The 24434-nt window shown below is 38.2% G+C and overlaps 2 protein-coding genes across 4 annotated transcripts in view; one reads left to right on the top strand and one right to left on the bottom strand.

Annotated features, from left to right (window-relative positions):
• The window catches only part of DNAJC21 (DnaJ heat shock protein family (Hsp40) member C21), a 14611-nt gene extending 3701 nt beyond the window's left edge, over nucleotides 1–10910 (top strand). The window contains exons 5-12 of the mRNA XM_067315144.1: nucleotides 2491–2795; nucleotides 4007–4161; nucleotides 4516–4603; nucleotides 4832–4990; nucleotides 5459–5498; nucleotides 7407–7597; nucleotides 8022–8097; nucleotides 8837–10910. Of these exons, the coding sequence (XP_067171245.1) occupies nucleotides 2491–2795; nucleotides 4007–4161; nucleotides 4516–4603; nucleotides 4832–4990; nucleotides 5459–5498; nucleotides 7407–7597; nucleotides 8022–8097; nucleotides 8837–9001 (1179 nt within the window). The 3' untranslated portion in view covers nucleotides 9002–10910. The remainder of the gene's footprint in view (nucleotides 1–2490; nucleotides 2796–4006; nucleotides 4162–4515; nucleotides 4604–4831; nucleotides 4991–5458; nucleotides 5499–7406; nucleotides 7598–8021; nucleotides 8098–8836) is intronic.
• Nucleotides 4819–24434, bottom strand: AGXT2 (alanine--glyoxylate aminotransferase 2). 3 transcript variants are annotated; one of them, XM_067315147.1, is made up of 14 exons: nucleotides 24314–24434; nucleotides 23866–23951; nucleotides 23285–23469; nucleotides 22855–22978; nucleotides 21643–21737; nucleotides 20371–20464; nucleotides 19191–19284; nucleotides 17874–17974; nucleotides 16693–16785; nucleotides 15816–15948; nucleotides 15041–15129; nucleotides 13386–13535; nucleotides 12918–13016; nucleotides 4819–4892 (listed from the first exon to the last, which is right to left on the bottom strand). In XM_067315147.1, the coding sequence occupies exons 1-14, from the start codon at nucleotides 24366–24368 to the stop codon at nucleotides 4881–4883; spliced, it is 1410 nt and encodes a 469-aa protein (XP_067171248.1). In that variant the 5' UTR covers nucleotides 24369–24434; the 3' UTR covers nucleotides 4819–4880. The 3 variants fall into 3 exon arrangements, with proteins under 3 accessions (XP_067171248.1, XP_067171246.1, XP_067171249.1); XM_067315145.1 differs by lacking the exon at nucleotides 4819–4892 and adding an exon at nucleotides 10156–11447 and having other exon boundaries at nucleotides 24314–24430; XM_067315148.1 differs by lacking the exons at nucleotides 4819–4892; nucleotides 12918–13016 and adding an exon at nucleotides 10156–11447 and having other exon boundaries at nucleotides 24314–24433.

The raw sequence follows: 24434 nt of genomic DNA, 5'->3' as shown, positions 1-24434 counted from the left end.
TCCTTTCCTTAGGGAAGTGAGCAGGAGTGGTACAGACCTGAATTCTTCCCTTCTTGTTTACCAACTATTTGTTATATTCTATCAGTCTTACCAATTTTTTTTAAGGTTACCAGTATTTCTACGTTGAATGTGAAGTCCCAATGAATGACTGAATAGTATCAGCACTCTTAAATATTTCTCCTAATCTACTACTACTCCATGGCACTTCTAGTAGTATTGTATTGTATGACTAATTACTTACAGAATTTAATTGATGTATACCTTGATCTGGAAAAACTTCTGTGGTGTGAAACTTGGCTGGAGTTTGAAACAAAGTTACAAATCAAGCTAGAATGAATGTCAGAACGGTTTTTGGATTTCATGTAAAATTATAGGATGGCTTAACAAATTAAAATCTTTCCCAGGGAGAAAATATTTAGTGTCTCTGAAACTGCTAAAAACTGTTTGTTGATAGACTGAGCTTGAAACATCTTTTGGGAACTGCTTGTGTAGAGGCCACAGAATGGATATGATTATAGACCAAAAATAGCTTTTATACTGTCAGCTAATAACTACAAAAATAGCTGAAATTATAGAACCAACATGATTTGACATCTGCCTTGGTCATGCTGATTGGAGCAGGAAGCAGAACATTCACCATTTTTAGTGGGATCAAGTGATTTCAAGGGAAATACCCTAATTTAAATTTCAAAGTCATCGTCCCTGTTTGCTTGTATTCAGAAACAGAGATTAAACTGTTGGGAGATACCAGCATTGCCATGTCCACTTCTCTAGTCGGTGGGAGTGTTGTGGGGAAGGGGAAAAGAGTTTTAGAAGGGAGCTACAAAAATTATCTAGAGGCTTAAAAATCTGTGATGTGAGTGTTCTCCAGTTCAGTCTACTGAGCTTATTCACAAGTTTGAGAGGTGACCTGATCAGGGCCAGGCAACCAGTGAAAACATTTGTAAACCTGTGACTTAACAAGACTTCATGAGAAGAGAAGACATGTAGGTCAATTAGATGCTGAAACAAAAGCAATCAGCTCTAATTATAGGTAGTAAGTAAAGCAAAATGCAGCTGAAAGTCCAGCAATAGATGGTTTACTGTCGTGTGGAAAGGTGACAGAGATGTGCTTGTATTTCGGGCAGTCACTGAGCAGGAGGAAAGTCTCACAGCTCATAAAGTGGTGAAGGGGAGGACGATCACTGTCTACAACTGATGGCCATGCGTTCTTTTGGACAGAAAGCATCCCTTTCTGGAGCAGAAATCTGAGCTAATGGAAAGAGAGGCTATCATCAGTTAGATTATTGGGGGCATATACACAGCTGGGTTTTTGTTAATACTGGAGGGGAAAACTGCATAATGACTTGCCTGCCAGAAGCCACAGTCATGAACCTTGGCACGTAAGTAGGTCGTTAGAAATTAGTGTTGAGGGGTTGATGATTGTAGCCCATATGGGTACCAATGATGTAAGGAGGAGAAGAGATATTAAAGGCAAAATGTAAGCTCTTAGGTTAAAGACCTGGACTTCTGCTGTGATATATTCTGAAATGCAAGCAGTAGTGCATGGAGGGATAAGCAGTAAAAATGCAGCTTAATGAGGAAAATAATGTAAGAAAGAGGAGTTTAGACATATTTTCTGTTTCCTATATATACAAAATACAGTGTGTTAATAGTTACTTGGAAAGAGAACAAAACAGAACGCAAGCACTATGCCATTTTATTAATCCAGTGTTTACTCCTGAGCAAAAGGAAGAAGAATTAGGAAAAATTGTTCAGTTTCTTGTAGTGTGAGAGCTAGAGGACATCATTTTAACTTGCAGTCTCATAATTTCCTAACAAAACAAAAGTAAGCATGTCTTCACATAACCCGTAGTTAAACTGTGCAAAATGTAGCTCAAGGATACTGTAGATACTAACAATTTATGAAGAGTTAGAAAAAGAAATATTAAATTAATGAAAGAAAAATCCATCAAGGGCTGTAAAATAGTTTTTCTCTCTTGCTCTGGTAGCAGAATATACTAGGAAGAAATAGCATTATATATTTACTTTTTGTTTTGTTGCTCTTTTTGTGTCGGTTATTGGCCAATGTTGAAAATGTATGGATGACCTTTGGTGTAACTTGGTATGATGGTTATGTAATGTATGCAGACACCTGCCTGTAGACAGAATATCTGATTCTGTCTGTCAAACTGAAAAGTACACCCAGAAGTACAGCAAAATTAAGTAGCTGGGCACTAGTGTTAGTGTAATTCAATCCTGAAAGGAGATTGTTTCTTGGAAACTGGAGTCTGGAACAGTTTAGTGGATAAGGTTGTTGACTTGCCGTGGTTTGAAACTTTAAAGACAAGAAGGTTTAGAGAAACCTCTAATGATTTATTGGTACTTTGGGGAAAACTGTGGCCTGTATAGGAGACAAAAACCTACTATGAAATCCTCAAATGATTTGGTACCTTTTTTCTGCCCTCTCCCCTTCCCCCAATAAAATGACTTAAATCTTTTTTTCAACAGGTAGTCCACCCCTTCTATGCATATTGGCAGAGTTTCTGTACTCAGAAAAACTTTGCTTGGAAAGAAGAGTATGACACACGGCAAGCATCAAACCGCTGGGAGAAACGAGCTATGGAAAAAGAAAACAAGAAAACAAGAGAGAAAGCAAGGAAGGAGAGGAATGAACTGGTCCGTCAGCTAGTTGCCTTTATTCGTAAAAGGGATAAAAGAGTACAGGCTCATAGAAAACTTGTAGAAGAACAAAATGCAGAAAAAGCTAGGAAAGCAGAGGAATTTCGGAGGCAGCAGAAACTCAAACAAGCCAAGTATGTATATGTGGAACAAATCTTTTATTTTAAACTTGTCGAACAATCCATGATGATTCTGTATAGATTTAGATTCTAATACCAGCTGCGCTTGCTCTTTTAATCATCTTGAAAATTGTTTTAGCTTTGGTCTTAAGTCTGAGGTTTTTAAAACTGAGTGTGTCTGCATTGTGCTGATGTCTAGAGATATCAGAGATAACCAGGGTACAGTTATCTGTGCGCTGCAGGTAACTGGCTGCAGTGGCACAGAATTAAATGTGCCTTTACTTACCTGGGGAAGTAAAATTTAATAGGGGTCCTTGTTGCTTTAAAGAAAAAAATGGATGTTGGGGAATGAAGGGAGAAAACCTGGACTTAGATGAGCTTAAGTGGCCTTGGAACCATACCTGCTAAAAAGCGAAGTAGAAAAAATGAACTCGGTTTTGCTTTTTCTTATGATTTGGCAGAAGGGACCCTTTCATTTGACCAAATGCATGCTTTTGTGCATTTATTTTTCACAAAATTTAAGCAGAAGGAAAACAATGGCAATCTCCCAGCGTAAGTACAATTTGGCCTTCAATCCAGGAGAGCTTTTTGTCTGAAAATGTGAGGAAGGAGCTTAAATATTTTACTTGTTTTGCAGATGCACTTTTACTTCATCTTGCTTTTTTTAAAAAATCTATTTTACTGAAGGGAATGAAGCAAAGAGGTATGCATTTACTGGCAAATGGCTTCTTAATTCTGAGTCAGCTGGACCGAAATTCAGCAACACAATGCAGGGGTAATTTGGGTCACGCAGTGTAGGGAAAACTGAGCTGGTACATTCCCAAAGCATAGAGTTGAGAAGTAATGTGCTTGTGTTTTTGTGTTGCTGTGCTGTTTGTGATCTCACAAGAGGTAAATGAAGCTCTCCTGCTTTTAGGATTGAGCTGATTTTCCTGCTCTCTGCTTGATATTTGTACCACGCCGCCTAGCATTTCCTGCCTCAGATTCAAGAAGAATCTAGCTACATTAATACCTCTTCACGTGCAGTGTAGATGTGCCCACTGACATCACAAATTAACTCCTCAGATTTCCAGGCCCTACAAACAATTGTTTGTTCCATCATGAAATGTTCAGGAATTTCCTCCTAAAATACCTAAAATGAACAAATGATCTTTAAATAATACTATTTTTGTAATTCCTATCTCATAAACACAAATGTAGAAGTTACTGCATTACTCTACTTAAAGGCTTGCTGAACAGTATAAAGAGCAGAGCTGGATAACTATGTCAGATCTGGAGAGAGAATTGCAAGAGATGGAGGCACAGTATGAAAAGGAATTTGGAGATGGATCAGATGGTGAAGATGAATTGGAAGAACAGGAGATAAAAGAAGGAATAGAAGGTACGTGTGAGACCTATAGTGAGTCATGGCTAGAGTACTGGTTTACTACATTTAAAGACTCGAGATCTAGATTCACAGTTTTAACTGTAGTGCAGCTCTACTGCCTTCATTTGGGGGTGTGCTGGATTAGAGTCAGGCTGTTCTTGATGTTTTCCATTGGACATAAGAAGACATCAAGACAGAGCTGCTAATTTATGCTAATGTATGATTTGGTGAGATAATCTTGATCAGTCTGCATGTCAATAATACTAAAGAAGTCAAGTATCAATATTGTGACTATTTGCTGTGGCTTTAAGAGCAGCTAACTTCAAAATCACTGATCTGATTTTCTCTCTCCAATCCCCATCCCTTCAGACAAGTTGAGTGATGAGGCTGAAGAAGCAGAATGTGTTGATGGTCTCTACTGCCCTGCTTGTGACAAATTGTTAAAAACTGAGAAAGCGTAAGTTTTTTATTTGTTTTTGGTTTTTTGCTTTTTTTTCCTGGAAATCTTGGTAAAGATCCTTTACCTTCACATAATGGTCAGTGTCTTCCAGTACAGATGTCATCACTGTCAGGCAGAATTTTCCATGTTTGTAGTGATGGATAATGGGTTTGTTATTAATTTATATGTAAATATAACAATATGTACTCAGAGTTACTTGCAGTAACTACCTGCTGGTCTTCACAGCATGAAGAATCATGAAAAATCAAAGAAACATCGAGAGATGGTAGCACTGTTACGGCAGCAACTAGAAGAAGAAGAGGAAGAATTTTCTGTATCTTTGGATGATGCAAATGGAATAAATACCAAAGAGGAGGAAGAAACAGAAGAGACACCCAAACAGAAGTATTTTAAATTGTTTTTAACTTATATAACATTGTTATGACCAATCATAAGTCTTGGAACCTCTTAATGAGGGCTTCTAGCTGGATTTATAGTTGTGTTGGAACTCATAGTACTGTGCAATTTAAAATATTTCTTTGTATTAGAGTTCCAGTGACATGCTTCCTTTAATATGCCTAGATTCCAATGCTGTAGAATAATAGTCTCCTGTTTTGTTTTGTTTTCTGCTTTTTAAAGTAATGTTAAGGAAAAATAATGATGATTGATTGTTATTTTTTAGCCAGAGGAACTTGTTACAGAAAATGACTGTGTTTGGAAATAGAATTGAAGAAAGCAAGTCATTTTCTAGTTGTGGCTACTTCCCCCTAATTTCATGTTATAATGATTTGCAAAAATATAACTTGGTACCTTTTTAAAAATTATACTTTTTTGTTTGTTTTTTAAGGTAATTTTAAATTCTTATCTTCACAGACTCTCTAAGAAGCAGAAGAAGAAGCAGAAAACAATGACGGTATGGAGTTGGAAAAAAAGAAATTCAGGGAACTTTACAACCTGGTTTTGTTGTCTCCTAACTTTTTTTTGTCCTGAAAAAGAGAGAATTTGAAATTCTACAGAACTTCTAGAAAGTGTTTAGATATTTTTAATTCATCCTTGAATGGTGAATGATTTCTTATATTTATTATCATAATATTTTATGATAATAATCATAGACCTCATTATATTAGGATCGGTACAAACAGAACAAACATGTGGTGCTAGCTCCAAAAAGCTTATGTACAAGGAAAAAGAGAACAGGTGGAAACAGGCAGATAGGGAGAATGCAAAGAACTGGTCAGAAAGACAATCAGTGGTCTCAGTGCGTTAGCAGCTTAACTGTTTGCTTTTCGTTTTCTGTGTTATGGTTACTTAACTTGATACCATAATTTACTGTCTGTTATTCCCTAACTTAAAAGGTAACATGTTGATACTTCTTAGTTGTTGGAACCAACACATCCATTCCACCCTACCGCTTGATTTGTGAACAACAGTAATGCCAGTCTGTCATGCTCCAGGATCTGAGCTTGTCTGTGATGTGACAGATCTGTGCTGACAGCAGCAGGGTGCGACCCAAGACTTAGGAGTTCTGTTTCAGGCTTGAGTGGCAGGAATACCGTAGTGAGCAAACTTTTCTGCCTTGTTTCCTTAAGCTTGATCCTATTCAAATCCTCTTCCCTACTTATCACCCCAGTCCTAGTTTTGTCCCAGGGAATGCCCTTTACCAGAGAAGGTCTCGTGTCTGTCCCGAGCCTACCCCATCTAGTCTCCTATCGTGTTCCCTTTCTCTGCCTTATCCTTCACCATCATTATCCCTTGTCCTCGAGATACTCCCAGAGACCTTCAAGCAAGCTTATTTTTCTTGCTTCCATGTTTCCTGGGTTTACATAGTTGGAGTTAAGATGATTGGTTCTTCCTTCTTGTTTCCATCCAGCCCATCAGCTTCCTGTCCAACTCGTCCCCTCAATTTAAAATCAGAAAGTTTTGTCCTTGCAGTATAGGTTGTATATGGGGGACTTCTCTCCCTGCCATCGGTTCTGTTACAAGGTCTTCTGCAGCCCAGAGCGCGAGTGGCATCTCACATAGCATGAGCTGGAATGTTCTTAGTATGGAGAGACTCTTCTAGAAACTTAACTTCCATCCTCTACCAAGCTTCTACTGAGTACATGTAAATGCTAGTGTTTTTCTTTTGTTTTTCTGGAGGTTGGTAGTTTAGCCAAATCTTGCCAGACAGTTGCAACTCTGCAAAAGATACTAGAGGAGATACAGTTGCACGAACATAGTATTATGTCCGTCTTGTTACCCTGTTTGTAGGAGCTGAGCTGTTTTTGTTTCACACATGCTCTGGGGTTGACTTTTTGCCAAACTCCATGTCCTGAGGCTAACGCTCACCATGTTCCAGTACATGGGAAAGGTTACTGGTGTTGTGTTTTTGTTAAATACAGCACATTTATGTAGCATCAGTCAGCTGAGTTAATTTGGCTTCAGTGTCCTAATGCAGATGTGTGGCACAGAAAACTGTAGTCCAAACAATTAACATTTGGTACAGTTATAATCAAAACCATTATTTTATAATGTGAAATGGTAGCCAAAACAATATGAGTGCAGTGTATAATTAGAAGCTAATGTCATTCTCCTCTTTGATAGTTCTAGAGGCTGTATGTTAACAGTGTTTCTACACTGATTCTTCTCTTCATCACAGTTGGCCTCGCCTTTCAAACTAAGATAACTACAGTGTCACTGAAAAGACAGCATAAAATTACAGTGTTGATGACTTTGTGTGTGGTTTTCCCCAACCATTCCCGGGTGAGGTAAATGACTGATAATCAGTAATTATGTTTATAATAGAGTAGTTAACTTACTTACACTTCTTCTGATTGGACAGACTTATGAGGACTCTTTTGATAAAAGTGGTGATGAAGAACCAGTTGAACAAAAGGAGGCTCTCAGTGCAGACAAGGACAGTGGCTCAGCAGAGGAGCTGGTAAATGATGGCCAAAGATGTGCTGCATCAGAGGAAATGAGTGCTACAGAAGATGTCAGCCAAGTGAATGAAGCAAAAAGTGAAGCAAAAAGGTAATTCCCTTTGCACTGACTTGTAATATAGCAGTGACTATGTGATTCCATGCCCTGTTTGATAATGTCACACAATTCTGAATTTTCTCAGCAATGTGAATTAGAGGCTACTCCACTAAATCAATAGAGTTGAATAAATATAATACTAAAAAAGGAGGGTTAGAGTCTAATTTGAAGATGGCTTTTGAATACCAGTAGTTGCCACATTATTTACCAGTAGCTGATTCATCATCTAGCTAAATCTTGAGATCAACAATTGACAGTCTAAATGAAATTGCTGTTTTTGGTGGAAGCACTTATGACCCACTGTGTGAAGGAAGGGAGGGGGAAGAAGCAGAGACTGATTGAAAATGATCAAAGGCTCTTAAATGCTTTGTTGAATGTTCCTGTGCTACGCTGATCTTGGTTTCTCTTTGTCTCTCAGAAGTACAAAGCCTAAAGGGAAAAAAGCCAAGGACGCAAAAAAGTCTGCTAAGGCATCTTCAGAGCACCCAGCAACGGTATGTCAAGTTACTTAAAACTGCTGGTTTCTAAACAGCATAACATTAAAACCAAAGTTGTTGATTTGATCGCCTTCAGTCCACAAATTCTGTTTGAGGTTTTTGGCTTACTATTTAATAATTTTAAACAAGTACTTTCTATTCCTGAAATTACATTAGAATTTAGGAGCCTGGAACATCAGCTTGCAGCTTTTCAGGGAAAAGCAGCAGCTCTCTCAGTACTGAAACGCAGTCCTAGAGTTCTGCCTCCATGGATCTCACCAAGGCAGTTCAAACCAATTAAATTAAACACACTGAAGACAGAGCTGTTGTCATCAAGCAGGTCACAGGCAGTAATATTTGAATCTTTTCCAATATTGATACTTCCCAGAAAGAGCAAAACTGTATAATACTACAACTAAGACATACTTAATTCAGTAAATCTCACAGCCCAAAGAAGTATGCATATACTGTAGAGTCTTGTTTAGTCAGGTAAGATCTGAAGTATTCTTTATCTTAAAAGGAGTTAGATTTGCAAGGCTTCTGTCTGTTCTTGGCTCTACTTGGCACTCCTCAGTGTTTTAGGATTTTTTTTTATTGTTAATCAGTAATCTGATACCCATTGTACAAACAAACAGCTTAGTAATCACATTTTGTTGTCTAAGAGAAGCTGCATACCACAAACTGGTGGTATATCTTATTTATTACATATCCTGTACTAATGTGAAGCACTATGTTTTGTTTTGCTTTCCCTTTGTAGAGTGAAGTTCCCATCCACTGTGTAACCTGCAACTGTGCATTTCCATCTCGGAATAAACTGTTTGAACACCTAAAAGCCACAGGTCATGCAAAAGCAACACAAGCACCCGCTGTAAATGGAGCCGTACACACCAGAAACAAAAAAGAGAAACGTAAAAACAGATAGAACTTTGTGTTACAGTGACAGTCTTCAAAATCATACATGAAAGCTCTCTCAGAACTGAAACGTGCAGATTTCCTGTATTCTGAGTTAAACAGAGAAGGAAACTTCTAGTTTTGGAAAAAAAGGAAGATGCAACAAAAGGAACATTATCTTGTGAAGCAACCCATACTTTCCTTTGTTTGTACCAGCCTTTCTTCAGTGGCTGAATTTGATCTACCATCCCAGCAGCTTTCAAGTTGGGATGGCGGGGGAGGAAACAGGTAAAGTCAAAGCCTTTGCCTGCCTATTGAAACTTGCATGGATAAAAGTACCCAGTCAGAGGAAATAAATTATTTTAACACTTATGTTGCTTTTTTTTTTTTTTGCTTTTTTTTTGCTTTTTTGAAAGAGCTCAGCTCATGTTGAGTATAGCAAACTGATTTTAAGTTAAAGAATGGACTGTGCTGCTTTGATCATCATCAAAAATGAAATATAAACAAGAAATGGAAAAAAAGGCTTTTCTGCTATCCACAAGCACATCACCTTTCAAATTACTTAGAAAGAAATATTAGCATGATGATAAAATTGGTTAATCATATTTTTGACACTCTCCACTGATTTTGTACAGGCACCTGCAGGGAGTTGGAAGAAAAAAAAAATCTATGGAAGGGGGAAATAAATGAATGACAACTGAAATTCAGTGTACCTATATGCAAGGTGAACTGCATGTGTGAAGAACATCCCTAGGTCTATATACACACAATGGTCAACTCTGAACTAAGTCTCACCACTTGAGGAAGAAAAAAAAATGATGGGAGCTAGTAGATATAGCTGGCTACTTGTGTTCTTTTCCTCTAATTTCTAATGAAAAACAAAACCAGAACTAAAATTGTGCTTCTGTTTAAGTATATGGTCTACTTGATCATAAATGCTGCAGACACCTTAAAAAAAAAAAAAAAAAGTGGAAGTATGGTTAAAAACAGCTGATTTTGGAATTACAAAATGTTTTCACAAAACAATCATCAATGCAATTATAGAAAGCAGCACTCAGCTATGACAGGGGATGCGGTACTTGGTTAGGAAGTCCTTAGCATAAAACTTTCTAGAAGCAACCATCTTTCTTTTAAAGAAGTTCCTCTTAAGTTTCAGCTCATTAAACAAAATGGCAGAAATTCCCCTGCAAAGTTAGCATCGTAGCTTTATTGGGTTAAGATATGATTCAAACTTTACAATTGTAATCAAAGTAAAATGACAAATGTGCAGTTAACAAACACTTTCATTTTTTTTCTTGGTGCCTGAAGGAAGTAATGAACTAAACTTTTTGTTTTCTTTTTTTTAAACAAATACAATTATGTAAGAAAGAACCAGTGCTGTACTAGGTAATCCCAAAAGCAGCTACTTAGCTGGGCAGGAGGAAAAGAAAAGCACTTTTTGGAGAGGGTGTTGATAGGATTAGAGCCCCATGTTAAAAGTAATTACAGTAATTAGAAACTTTTCTATTTATGTGGATACAGACTTTTCTTGCTCATTACAGTGTATTCTTGCAGTAATGGTAAACAATTTTAACTTTGACATCTGCAGTTATGTTCTGCTCAGGATGGCTCACATCCTGAGATTGATTACTCTTATATAAATGAAGTCTCACATAATGGGGCAAAGGGGGAAGTTTACCCTGCAGTATTACCTCTTGACTTTGATTAGTTTTTTGTTATTTAAGGAAGTAAAAAACCATACTTTTATAATTTGTCTGTTTTACAAATGTTTGTACTTTAGTCTAGACAACTGGAAATGCTTGCTGTTGAGGTTTGTTAAAGCTATTCACTATGTGCTACTAAAGTCCAAAGAAAGTTTATTACCTAAGGACAGTTTTACTTTATCTGTCACTCTGCTTTCTAAAAATTATTGCTGCCTATAAACTTAGAGTTAAATTAAACATGTAGTTGTGTCAGCTCTTAAGTCCTAGTAAAGACAGAATCCTATCTTTTATTGTGGTAACAGCCATGACTGTTTTGGCCAATTTTGACATGAGTTTTATAGATGCAAAATGAACAGATAATGTTTTCCACTTACTCTGGGACCAGGTTAATACACTCTGGGGTCTTTTTTATACCAACACTAGAAAAGGTATGTAACTAATACAAAACACTACTGCAGAACTGAACCGTATGTTTACCAAACAGATTATTCTTTCAAGACTGATGTGTAAGAATGGTCTTATTGTGCTGAACAAATATTTCATCTCCAGCCTATGATTTTTATTGTTCATTGTAGTTTAATTATAGTGCAGATTAGTGCAGAGATTGGATGGCAGATGTCAGGGGTTCAGTGAGCATCTCGTGTGCAAGGAACCAAATCCAGTCTATTTCTCAGCTGCTCTTTCCATGTGTCTCTCTAATGCAGTACGAAATACTTCCACAGCAAAGTCTGCATCCCTTTTAGTAATGCACATGGGAGGTTTAATTCTAAATGTCTGAGGAGAGAGGAGGGGAAAAAAAAAGAAATCCTTAGAAGTGTATGGAAAGAATACAGGTTCCAGCAGCCTGTTTAGGTCAGCACTCACCTTCTGCCAAAAAATCTAACCAAAAGTGGGAGAAATAATAAATAGGAGAACTGCAGAGCTAGGACCAAGGCCTCTGATTAATGCACTCTGAAGTGGGGCAGTTTTGGACTTCACTACATCAAACTCCCTACTCTGTTTTTGTGACAGAGTAACTGCCTCCATAAGAGACCTGACAAGAGTAGATGATGTGTGTACAGGTCTGCTGTTCCAGATAGATAGAGCTAGTATAAAACCTTAGATGGATTTGTACCAAGAAAGAGCTGAGACACAGCAAAACTGCCAGAAAGGAAACTTTGCCCATAGGGAAAGCAATCTCTACTGAGAGTGGCAACCTCTTGCATTGTGCTAATTTGCTATTGTTTTATAGCCTTTAATTCTTCTTAGAGAATGTATTATGAAACAATCAGTAAATACTGACTTTCAATGAGGGTAATACAGCTTGAGTGCCTCTTGATCAGGAATGAAATACATGCAGTTTAACATGGCAAGAGCTTAAATTCTTAAATCCACACATTTGGTGTGTAGCTTCCAAAAGTATTTAACCTCCATAAGAATAAGTATTAAATGTTTAGTTTAAGTTTTCCTGTCACCATATACCAGGACTTTACACAACAAGTACAGAATGGTCTTTCCCACTCACAGCCCCAACTAAAGCTAACAGACCCAGATCAACAGCATTCTTAGGAGACAGACTCGGATTTTACTACGCTCTAAGCTGCAGGCTGTAACCTGTGTTTTGGTCCATGATTTGTGGAAGAACTGGTGAGGTGACAGATGCACACTGGCCACTTCCTTTTAGCCATCCCACATCTATCTATCTCATACACAAGTTCCTTCCTCTAAGTCAGAAGGTCTAATTGACCTGATCATCCTTAAGGCAGTTCTGTTATTAACTAACTAACTGAAGCGTTATAAGAAGCTCCCGACACACTGCCCTGGTATAGCATGGTATATCTTAGAATGAATTGTCCATGGCAATTTCTTCACACTATTGTGCTGCATTGCTGAATTTACTACTAAGAGCTCTTTCTCTGTTACTATCCAGGCAGAATGCTACCAGCTGTCCTGAATGAAAGACCTGACAGGAATAAACTTGTTTCTCTTGCCATTAAGTCAGGTGATAGCCTGTAAAGTAGCAAAGAGCTAACAAACCTGAATACTGCTGGTTTTCTCTAACACATGATACATTATAGTATATTGCTTTTCTTGGGTGAGTTGCCCCTCTAAAAGTAAGAAAAGACAAACAGCTCCTGCCTGATTCGTAAAATAAGAAAATTAAGCAGAGTTAGCTCTTTGGACTATACATATTTTCTAGTTTACTTATTAAACTAAAGTTAATTTAGTTTAAGTGAAGTAGGATGCAAACCAGAAGTACAGTACCTGACGACAGAGGCCTCCTCTGCCAATCAGTACCCCCATGTCTTTACAGTCCTCCCAGATCCGACTGATTTCTTCATCTGGAAGAGGGTGGCAACTGCCCTGTGAAAAGTGAACATTAAACTTCACTTAGCTATTCTAAATTAATTTATGAAAAAGGTGTATATTCTACTGCCTCCAGTAGATTTACCCCCCCCCCCACATACCTGGGAACATTAGCTGCACAATTTATCTGCTTTTTTTAGGCTAAGCTTGCACAATTTAAGTACACAAGTCACTGCCTACCCAAAGCTTGTGAAATATTTAAGCTGTTTGAATGTTCTAGCTAATTTTTAGCCAGAATACTGTCACTCTTACTCCATCTTTATTTAAAAAAAAAAAAGTCCTACTACTACCACAATCATTCTGTTTCAGCTGAAATAAAACTTTCAGCGGCACTGTAAATTGAAAGAGATAAAGTAAATCACCAACCTTATTTGTCACCATTTCTATCCCAATCATAAGTCCCTTGCCACGGACATCTCCAACAATTTCAAACTTATCCCGTAGTTTAGCGAACTCTAGTAGCATGTATGTTCCCACCTCCTCACTGTTCTTTTGTAGACCATCTTCTTCAATAGCCTGATTAAAATGATGTAAAATGACAACATTGCAGGAAAAGCTTCAGATGCATCTGGTACCTCATGTTCATCTCACTTCCTTGTGCAGACTATGCTCCTTCACTACTATGGTACTGACATTTTTCCTCCCTTCTACCCTACTAACAGCATCAGATTACAACTGACAAATGAACATAGTATTTTGACCCTGCTGTGTCCTTTTTCACATTTTACTCATTATTTCATAATCATATTCCACTAACTAATTCATGCTCATATATTCATGCTCATACATATAATGTATTTTCAATATCTTACCAGGAATATTTTAATTCTTTCTCCAATGTCAAACTACATGAGAAGAATATAATTTGACAAGGCACACTTCTGCATAACAGAAAACCTTTTGGAAAAAACTTGAGTGTTTTAGATTCACTAAAGCCATGTTTTTTAAATGCAATCTTATCTCTTTCTTACTCTGCTCCCTTTACCAAAGTTCTGACATGCAGCCAACTTCCAGCACTGAACATGCACAAAACATTTTATGAGCTGATAACTTGTATTAAAAAAATACACACGATCAAACAAAAATTGCAATTATAGAACTTAAAACTGGTGTTTTTCCCTTTTTTCTTTCAATTCATTCTTTCTGACTCAAACAACTTCCTCAGATTTACATCACATCCAGGCTCAAAGCTATTTCAGAGCCAAACAGAACCAAAATACTGGTTTTGACTTTCTTACTTGTAAACTGGCTTTTCAAAACGTTTTAATTTGTATCATATCATCAACAGTCTAAATTTTATGAAACGGCTGTGAGAAAAATCAGCCAAGAAAGTAACATGAGCATAAACTGACAGTCTGCTATAATAAAGCTTGAGAGTCAAGGAAAGATGGTCTGTGTGCAATCAAGACAAATTAAATAGGGACCTACTGCCCATTGACTAATTTTGTATCAGATGATAATAAGTAAAATACTGCAAATTTTTCTGCATCTTTTTCATGAGAGTTTTTTTTTTTCAGAAGAGATTCTGACTTTATATATCTTTAACTATCAGATTATCAAGCCTTTTTATGCACAAGGTAGAAACTGTGGAGTTAAAATAATTGTGTTACATATGAGTGTCAGAATAAATTAGTTTAGCTGAGGATTTGCATTGTCCTATGAAAGTGTCACTTATGGGTGCTGCTTTTGAAAAAGTGCTTTCCTACATTTTTATTAACAAAGTAAAGAACATAACGGAATAAAAAAGGAAAGATGATTCTGATAATGTAATTATATAGGACCCTTATTCTTGCTAATGGGATGAAAATTTTACAATGGAACAAATCATCAGTTACTGTTTTCCTATACACAGGGCACACTGACCATGTAAAAATAACACATATATACATATTCATACATTTTCCACAGTTATTTACAAAATTGCCCATATCTAACTTTATAGTAAGAACAAACGTAAACATTTTTCATCTTTTGTTATTAGAAAAAGCTTGGAATATATACATTCATAACATTCTCCCTACATCAAGAACTGCAGCTCCAACTACACAGGCGACAGGGTTTCCTCCAAACGTATTAAAGTGAAGGTTCTGAGCCAAGGAACTTGCAATCTCTAAAAGAAAAAGAAAAACATTTTGATTTCTTCTCTTACAGTTGCCTTATGTTTCGTAACAGTATTTATCTGCTTTAACTTAACTTCTAAAATAATGCTGTGTTTCACCCTGATTCTACTGGAGATAAAGAGAGAGGAAGACTTTAATTTTTCTGCAACAAGTCTGAGCATATTATGGCTATATTCCAAAGACTATAAGGTCTAGCAGTTGCTAAAGGTAGAATTTTTAAAAAGTGTTACACTTCTAACAGATATAGTCAGTTGTCCTTTAAACGAACATCTACAAATTCTCTTCCATACTAGATTCAATGAATCATTCATATGAATTAAGCAGTTGGCTTTATATATGCGACTTTATATACACCCAGTGTGTTCATGAGAAAAACAGTGAATTCATGCAGAATTTCCAGGGTCTGCTACCAGGTCCAACCCCTCAGAAGATCATCTCTGCTTCAGTTACACAACTAACCCCATTTAAATAAAACTCTACGCTGCTGTAACACAGCAATTGATAAATCAAGTACCAGGGGAATCTGATTCATTTATCTATCTCAAAAGATAGTTTGAAACCAAGAACATAAGTAAAGCTCAGCTGTTTGAACAAGTGCCTCTCCAGTAATTAATTATTGCATAGTGTACTTTGTATCTGCTTTATTTTAAACCTTAGTAGAGCAGAATGCTTATACCTTTTGTTGTAACAACAGCTCCCATTGGAAAACCATTACCAATTCCTTTTGCCATAGTAACAATATCAGGGACTACATCATGTGTTTGAAATCCCCAGAAATGGCTGCCTGTCCGTCCGAATCCTGTCTGTACCTTTCAAGAGAAACGTCCAGAAATGTCCCCATTACCTTCTCATATCTTAAAATATGTTTTTTTTTTCTCATCCTTCTGATGTTACCGATTTGCAAAAACCGCAGCTATAATATCTAGAGTCAAATATAGAGCCAACTATTATCATAGGATCTTTATTCAAATGGCTTTACACAATAATTTGTAATTTGGTTTCATTTGTAATTTGGTTTTCCTTTGTTTTTTTCTTTTCCTTCCATATGAAAGAGCTAACATCTCACCATGTCTTAGGCATGGTCCAAAGGAACGGGGTGGAGAGGGTGAGGGGGCTCTACTGGGCCAAACCCCTTCACATGAAACCCTGAAAATAGTTCTTCATTTAGATTTAGCACAAACCAGTGCTTACAAGCAGGGTAAAAGAGTCATGAAAATAAGTGCTACTGTGACAATACTCATGTCACAGCTGGTATTTATGAGCTGCATATTTGTGTAAATTTACTACTCCCCAAAGTTAAGGAAAGGCAGCTACTAACCTTAGCTGTGCCTAAAATCAGAATAGCACAGAGCAGAATAGTGGCAGTAAACACCAGGGGCAGCTGTGCTTGGAAAGATGCACTGTGTTAACCTTAGGCAATGAAACGGAAAGAAACTAATAGTACAGTGTTTCATTTAGATTATTTCCAGTCTTGGATTCTTTTAAAAAGACTTCCAGGGGTACCTCAAACTCTAGAGCTTCGGTAAAGCAAACAAACAAACAAACAAACTCACTTCATCCGAAATACAAAGGCCTCCTCTTTCCCGTACTAGCTGATAAGCTTCCTTTAAGAAACCTTTTGGGTACTGAACAGTGCCATTAACACCCTGCCAAAACAAAAAGACAATGTGTTCACAAACAGATAAAGAAACAGGGGATTTACTGAGTGACTATCCTACAGCAGAAAAATACCAATAGCCCTCAGGTACTAGCAAGACTTGTGTTGTCTCACAAGTTTCTGGCTTCGCAGTGAAGTTGCTTCAAAAAGTTCCTGCTCAGGTCACTCATTCCCATCCCACAGGGCAGTCTGCTGTTCCATTAACTGTGTTGGTACAAACGTGTGCGAGGCCACACTGTAAATTGGATCGCTGTAAAACAGATTGGATTAAAGATAAACTGCCAAAACAAGTACCTTGAAACCCTTCACAGTGAGAAATCCAGAAACTGTTTGATGATTAAGTTAACCAGAGAACTCAGGTCCATTCTTTGGTAATTTTTTTAGAACCGTTTCCTCAATTTCTGTCCACCTTGCCACTTTTCTTTCAAATCAGAAATTCCACTCCACACCTGGACTGCAATGGCTTCTTAGAGTGATGTAAACACAACAAAAATGACAGAACAGCTCCACTTTTCTCTGAGGTCATCGTTCTCAGATTTTTTTGCACTTACAGAATATATTCTCCATACTTTCCTGATATTTTAGAACTAAATAAACAGCAGTTCTGAAACTGGGGTGAAGCACCAAGAGGAATGAATCCTGGGGCCACAACTTGCCGGTGAGCTGCTAAGAACACAGGGGAGAATGTGGCTGGGAAGAAGTGGAAGGGGACTGAGATAAAGTTTACAGAAATAATAAATAGAAAAGCATTATTAAACTAGAAAGTAACTATTAGAATCTAAATAATAGTATAAACATTATTTTGGTTTTATGTGTCATCCTTACTATTTAAATAAAAAAATTAAAAAAAAAGAGTACATTTAAACATTATTCTCTGTTTAATGTAACTTAACGAACAAAAATCCTGCTCTATTGTAATCAATGGCAAAAGTTCAAATTCTAACAGAGCGCACCCATTCTTTCAAATATTTAATGTGTTTAAGACCTAAAATCAGTAGAAGTATACAATTAGGATGTAGCTAAAGAACATATTATTTAATTTGTGCTATCAAAATTGAGAAGTGGCAAACTACCTACTTGAATCGGTTCAGCGATAAATCCAGCTATTGTTTTTGGCACACAGGTATTCAGAGTATCTTTGAACTGTTCAACGTACTGGTCTTTTGCATGACACACACCTGTTTATATGGAAAACAGTTTAAAGAGAGTTTACTTAAAATGACACAAAAGTAGTTTCAAAACATGAAATTGCACATCTAATCCATAGTCTTCCTAATGGAAATAAAGGGAGTGCTTTCAGACTGATAACTTTCTGTTTCTCAGGAAACATCTTTGACAGTAAATCATTTTTTGTGTGTTTTTAATATTCCAAATCAACAGGAAAAAACAGATTTACAATGCAAGCATTATCTGACTATATGGTACATATCACCTTTCAAATAAACAAAAACGCTAAGCATTAGAGTAGAGAGTCCCTTACTTTCTCTTAAACCATGTACAATCTAAGGAATGCCAGTTCCAAAACAGCAAGGCAAAGCTGCCAGACCATAAGATGTTACCCATCACACAGGTCAATAAATTATAGATTAGAGAAAGTGTCTCTGAATTATCTACATCAGAAGAAAGAGTAAGTGAACAGTTTCTCACGGGTTAATAAATATCAGAATAAGATATAACAAATTGTCAGGTTATTATGAGTATGAAGATTTTGGAGAACACTGCTGCACATCAGTCTATACTGTAACCAAGAACACAGCAATTAGTATAGCTCATCCTCTCATTCATTGGAAAGGGCAAAAAAACCTAAGAGAAAACATTTTGTTAGGCATGCGAAGTAAAACATTAGAGTGATTGCTGAAACAGTGAAAAAGTTATTTTAATTGGTGTTAACAGGAGAGCAGTAGAGGAGCTTTCACACTGTGCTCCATATGGAACGTTCTGCCCCATATATGACTTCTGCTATCGCTAGTGTCAGATTGTCCTTACTATTAATTTTATTCCAAAACAAAAGCTGGAGAGCTATCAACACTTCAGAAGCAGCAGAAATTACCAGTCAACATTTCACTTCTTTCAGATGTGTCAAATTTTGAGTTCCAAGCTTTGTGAATATCAGTACTCATCATGAAACACATTGGAGACCAAGGCTGGGATTTTCGGAAGAAATCTGAGTACAAAGTGTTCCCTGCCCAAATATTTTTCAGTGGGATGTGGATACCTGAAATTCTCTGCTATATTTTCTTCAGCTGTCTGCAAATCCTAACCCAGAGGTCCTATTAATGAATGCTTATCTTTACTGAGAAGTTAAGTAAATATGCCCTGAGTATGCATTTTGGTTTCCACAGCCCCATACTATCTTCTAATCTCAAAAACAAATACTTTTTGCCATTGACCAACCTTCAGAACAGCTGCATTTTCGAATAGTTTGCACTGGAGAATCTCTACAATGGCTGCCTCCCCAGGGACCACGAAAAACATCTGGCAACATTGTCTGTCAAGCATAAGAGAAATAGCTACAGATTTGACAACATTGTCTTTCTAAGAGATGTGTTGATCGTACTTAGGGATGACTCTAATGAAGAAAGCTAAAACAGTCTACTGGAGTCAAAGGGTAGAATTAGTTCAAGTGACTTGTCTGAAAAACATTTGTGAAATAATACCAGACTTCCCCAAAGATAAGAACCCTGATGGAAGGTAGAAGAGAGACAGAAGGTTTTTGGGGGAAAAGAAAAAAATCCCTGTTTTGACCATTCCAGCAGTAGTCACTCAAATGTTGACTTCATTTGTTTTGTTCTTGAAGTTAGTCAGCAATTACAGCGATCTAAGAGTAATGGCAACTTTTTTTTAGAGCTGCCAGTATAACTCCAATAATCCAAAGTATGATAAAATCCCCAAAATACAGGGAGACAGGTGGATCTAGTAAAGTAATAATGGGCTGGAAACCAGGAACTCCTGACTTCTAATCCTGACTGCTGATGAACTGCTACATGACTTTAAGCAACTCACCTAGTGAGGCAGGTTAGGAGCCTGCAACAGAGGAGCCCTCCCAGAGCCAGTGCGGTGGCCAGCGCAGGTTAGCAGTGCCCGTGCCAGCTTCTAGCACACAGAAAGCCATTGCTTGCTTCTCAGGGACACAGAGATAACTTACTGCTATTTATCCCCTATGGACCTCTTCCACAGATATGTCTCCTGTCTTGTGGACAGGAAGGACATACAGGGTTTTTTTTTTCCTTCATTCTGAGGAGGATGTACTGCAGACCAGCAGAAAGTAGCTTTGCACAGATTTGCCAAAACAGACTTCAGAGAAGGAGCTCTGAGCCGTACAGAGGCTTCCAAGCAAACACCAAGCAAGAGTAAAGTGCTGTAAATCATGACTGCTCGTGTCATACTTTTCCCAACTCTAAACTAGCATCAACAACTGCACAAAGAGAGGGAAAGGGGACTCCAGCTCTTGTTTTGCTTACCCAGCAGAAACAGCTACACTGCAGTTCAGTTAATAAAGCACTTATTAATGACTGAAATATTCAAATAAACTGTTAGTTACTCAGATTATTAAAAAAAAACAAAAACCACTCACTGTCGAGCAGCCAAAGCCATTGGCAATGCCATGCTTATAAGGACCAATAGATGTCACTCCCAGCGTGTAAGGGCTGCCTCCGTGGTATCCTCCTCTGCGCAAACAAAGCACAGGAACAGCAGCATTTCTAAGAGTAGACTGTAGCAGTATTAGTCTGGAGATGGCATGCTTCCCAGCTACAAATCACTGAAAAAAGGGTATACCACTGACTTCAAAACAAGAAGATTCCTACTGCCAGTTTTTGCTCTGCTTTTGGAAGATTCATGACTACCCATCTGTGACACGTTTCCTGCAATGGCAAATGTTAAAATTGCGAGGTGACATTCACACAGGGAAAAGAAACAGACCGGAATCAACAGCAATTCAGACAGGTTTTGTGCAAGCCTCTCATGAAGCTCTGCTTCAGCACCTGAGCCCTACAGCATAAACATCTCCGTTCCTTGCATCTTGGGAACTTCTGCTCTCTCAAACTGATGTTGCCAATCATTAAACTACATGATGGTTTGTTGCTAGTCTTATACACAAATCAGAAGTTCACTAATGCAAATATACAAGTTAGGTGGATTCACAATTTTTTGCTGAACAGAATGGCAGAAAAATTGCCATTTTCCCTAAAAGCTAACATTTTATAACAGGGTCTCTTACGCTAATATCTGAGACCTTGGATGCACAGTAAAGAGAAGAATTGCTTATCCTGGTGTTTACATAGTCCTCACCCTGGCATCGCTTCTGTATTAAGATAGAATAACTTTCTGTGCAACTGTGCAGTGAACCACATCAGGGATCTGGTAGAAAAACAAGCCAGCAAAACAAACAAGAACAAAAAAGTCCCCAGTCCTTCCGCTAGGTCAGTTTTCAGGCAGATCAGTTCCCCGCTCTGGGTCACTGCTCAGCTGTTCCAGCTGTACCCTTGTATCCCTGCAAAGGGGAGCGCTGCAGGGTGGGGTGAGCGGAGGCAGGCAGTGGACTGCTAACGTCTGCCTTGCCGCTGAACGAAGGTCCGCAGAAGTAACACCCTCAACACAAAGACTAGATCCTTTTTAAATAATGAAAGCAGAAATCGCAGGTTGTCTTTCAACTAGTCCTAGCTCACTGTATCAAATCTTCAACTCCCAATACTGATGTCTTACTCTTCTTTGTCCGATAAATTAATTTGAAAGTGTCCTCAGCAGATTTGAAGTTAGAGTTCCACATTATTTCATGTCTTACGCATATACAGAGTGAAACACAATGAGTTTCATGAAGTTTCAAAGAGTTTCACATCACCATTACCTGAAACAGATGATGTCAAAGTTACGAGTATATATCCTTGTCAGGAACATTGCCAGATCATTGGCTTCTGACCCACTGTTGGTCAGATAAACCACCTACAGAAAAATGCTTATGATCAGTACAGCCAACAACCACCACCTGCTTATTTGGGATCAGACCGTGTCACCTTAGCAACATTATGAGCAATAACCTATCACTGCCACAAAGTCACTTCACTGCAATAAACCTGATGTTTACATCACAGATGTACAGATGAGGGTTAAGATCAAGATGATGTTCTACTCATGGGCAGTATAGAAAAAGCTTCAAGAGTTAGACACTTCAGCTTTTCCCTCCCATATCTAAGATGAAACAGTGATTTAAAGAAAAATGAAAATGTTTGGGTCAAACTGAGCATGACTGACTGAAGAGAAACTACCTTTGCACAGGTAAAAATGGCTGTAAAATATCCCTGTATGTTAGTTACAAAGAGTGAAGCACATAGACACATCACTGTAGAAGAGTTAAGCAGTGTTTGTTTATTGGGAGCCAAAGAGATTTAAGGGGATAACCTGAATATAAAACCTGAGATTTGAAACCACCTGAATTCTAATAACTGTCAATGCTTTTAAACATCCTTTTCAGAAGTGACTGAGATTCTCTACTGCTTGAACTATGTAGATGCTTTACATTTTTGTTTTACTCTCCTTCCATTCTTAAGTTTGTGAAAACTTCATAGTCTTCTGTCAATCCCATTTCATTTTATAACCTGTTTCTTTTACCTGAAAACAAATACAATACTTTTCTTACCCCATTTCTGGACATATGAAACATACTTGTTACATGTGTCATTCATTTAAGCGCCAGTGAAGTTCACTACACAAAGTACTGTCAAATACTTTTCCCTGTTAATTTACTCAACATCAAGTAAATGTATGGCTACATATAACAGTAGTTAACATCATCACATTTCCTTTACTAATTTTTAAGTTGGCAGTGTCCCTTCATGGTGACAACTGAAGAGAAGGCAGAGATCTAAACAGAACAGGAGCTTGGGATTTTATCCTTGTGTACATCTAGGTCCAAAGAAAAGGCCTTGGGGGTCACAATGTTTTCTCTTTATCTGACAGTCTGTGGTCCCCATGCAGGTTTTCTCTCCACTGTTACTGTACCTCTACATAAATATTTTGATCAAATAAACATCCCACCACCACCACGTCAGAAGTGAAGTACCTTAAGTGGATCTGGGAGAAATGAAGTTAGCTTCTCAGCATATTCCTGGATTGATGGGTGCATGTAGATATTAGTGGTATGCCAAAGGCGAGCAAGTTGTTTCTGGGTAGCCACAGTTACCTTCCTGCACGTACCACAAGACAGTGATTTAATTCAACACACATCTGCATGCAATGCACACAAACATATTTCTGTTATTAATTCTTAAAATTCAGATATTGCTCCATTTGCCAGATGAGTGAACAAAATAGACAGAATGAATGAATTCTTCAAAATATAGTGGGAACTGACCTGAATATGAGTGATACGTGAAAACTCAGTGAGCTAAATTCTGGTTTTGGGTTCACACAGCCACAAATTAACCCAGAACAAAACCAATGTAAGCCTGTTTCTGTATTTGACAGCACAAATCAAACAGCAGCATACTTACGGGTGACAATGACCAACACTGACGGTAACAATTCCAGCAAAGAGATCAAGGTATCTTCGTCCTTCATAATCAAACAACCACTGCATATATCCTTGATGCAGCAACAACGGCTTCTTGTAATACGTTACCAGGGAAGGAGAGATATTTCGCTCACGGATCTTCAGCATATGGTCATATGCATAGGACTGAGTGGAATAAAGAAGTCAGTATGCATTTATGCTTTCTAAAGATTCAGACTAAAAATTCATGGCTCACACAGTTGTCTGCAGTGGTTGTTCACAGAAAGACTTTAGCAAATTCTGGCACCCAGAGGGCTCTACAAACATCTGAAATTCAGCTTTTGAAACAAGACTGTTGTTGTGCACTTATCTTTTCCTTAAAGTCTTTCAAATCAACAATTTATCCTTAATGTTACATAGGTGCATCTATAAGTTATATCATAGTTGCAACATTATTGTTTTTCCCAAACAAGCAAATTGCTTGAGTCATAACGGATGCACAGACTATCCACAGCAAGCGAGCCCATCACTCAGATCTTAGTGCAGTCTTTACTTAAAACCAGTGTAGTATGTATGACTTACTTGGTATTTTTCGGGTACAAAGTCACAAGGAGGCATTTTTGCTTGTAGGGAGACGGAGCTTTTCCATTTCCGCAGCCCGAAGGCAACTACAAAACAGCAGGATAAGTGTCAGACAGGTATCAAGGGGCACATCGGAGACGGCTTCTCAGTAAGCCTGAGCGCACAACACAGAAGCAACAGTCAAGGCAAACGTTTTTTTGTCTGAGAGACTGCCTTTGGGAAAAAACATACTTGAGTACTGCCATAAATATAATAAATATAATCATAAATAAAAGTCTAGACTCAAACCCCCCCCCCCCCAACACCCTAACTAAAAAACAGAAGACTGAGAAGTGCCGCCGTAGGGTCTCTTCCAAAGGCACCTAGGGCTGTGCCGAGGCGGCGCCGCGGCCCGGGGCTCCCCCGGCCCCAGGCTCCCCCGGCCCCTCCGCAGGGCGCCGCTCCTCACCGCCGCCGAGCTGCCGCCTGCGCCCCCGCAGCAGCGGCCCGAGCCCCCGCGCCATGTCCGCCGGCAGCGCTGGGCGAGCGGGGGAGCGAGGGAGCGAGGGAGGGAGGCGGGGTCGCGAGCC

The sequence above is a fragment of the Apteryx mantelli genome, chromosome Z, assembly GCF_036417845.1.
Source record: "Apteryx mantelli isolate bAptMan1 chromosome Z, bAptMan1.hap1, whole genome shotgun sequence".
NCBI classification, from domain to species: domain Eukaryota; kingdom Metazoa; phylum Chordata; class Aves; order Apterygiformes; family Apterygidae; genus Apteryx; species Apteryx mantelli.
Note: the sequence above shows the minus strand (reverse complement) of the source record. Positions and strands in the feature narration are given on the sequence as shown.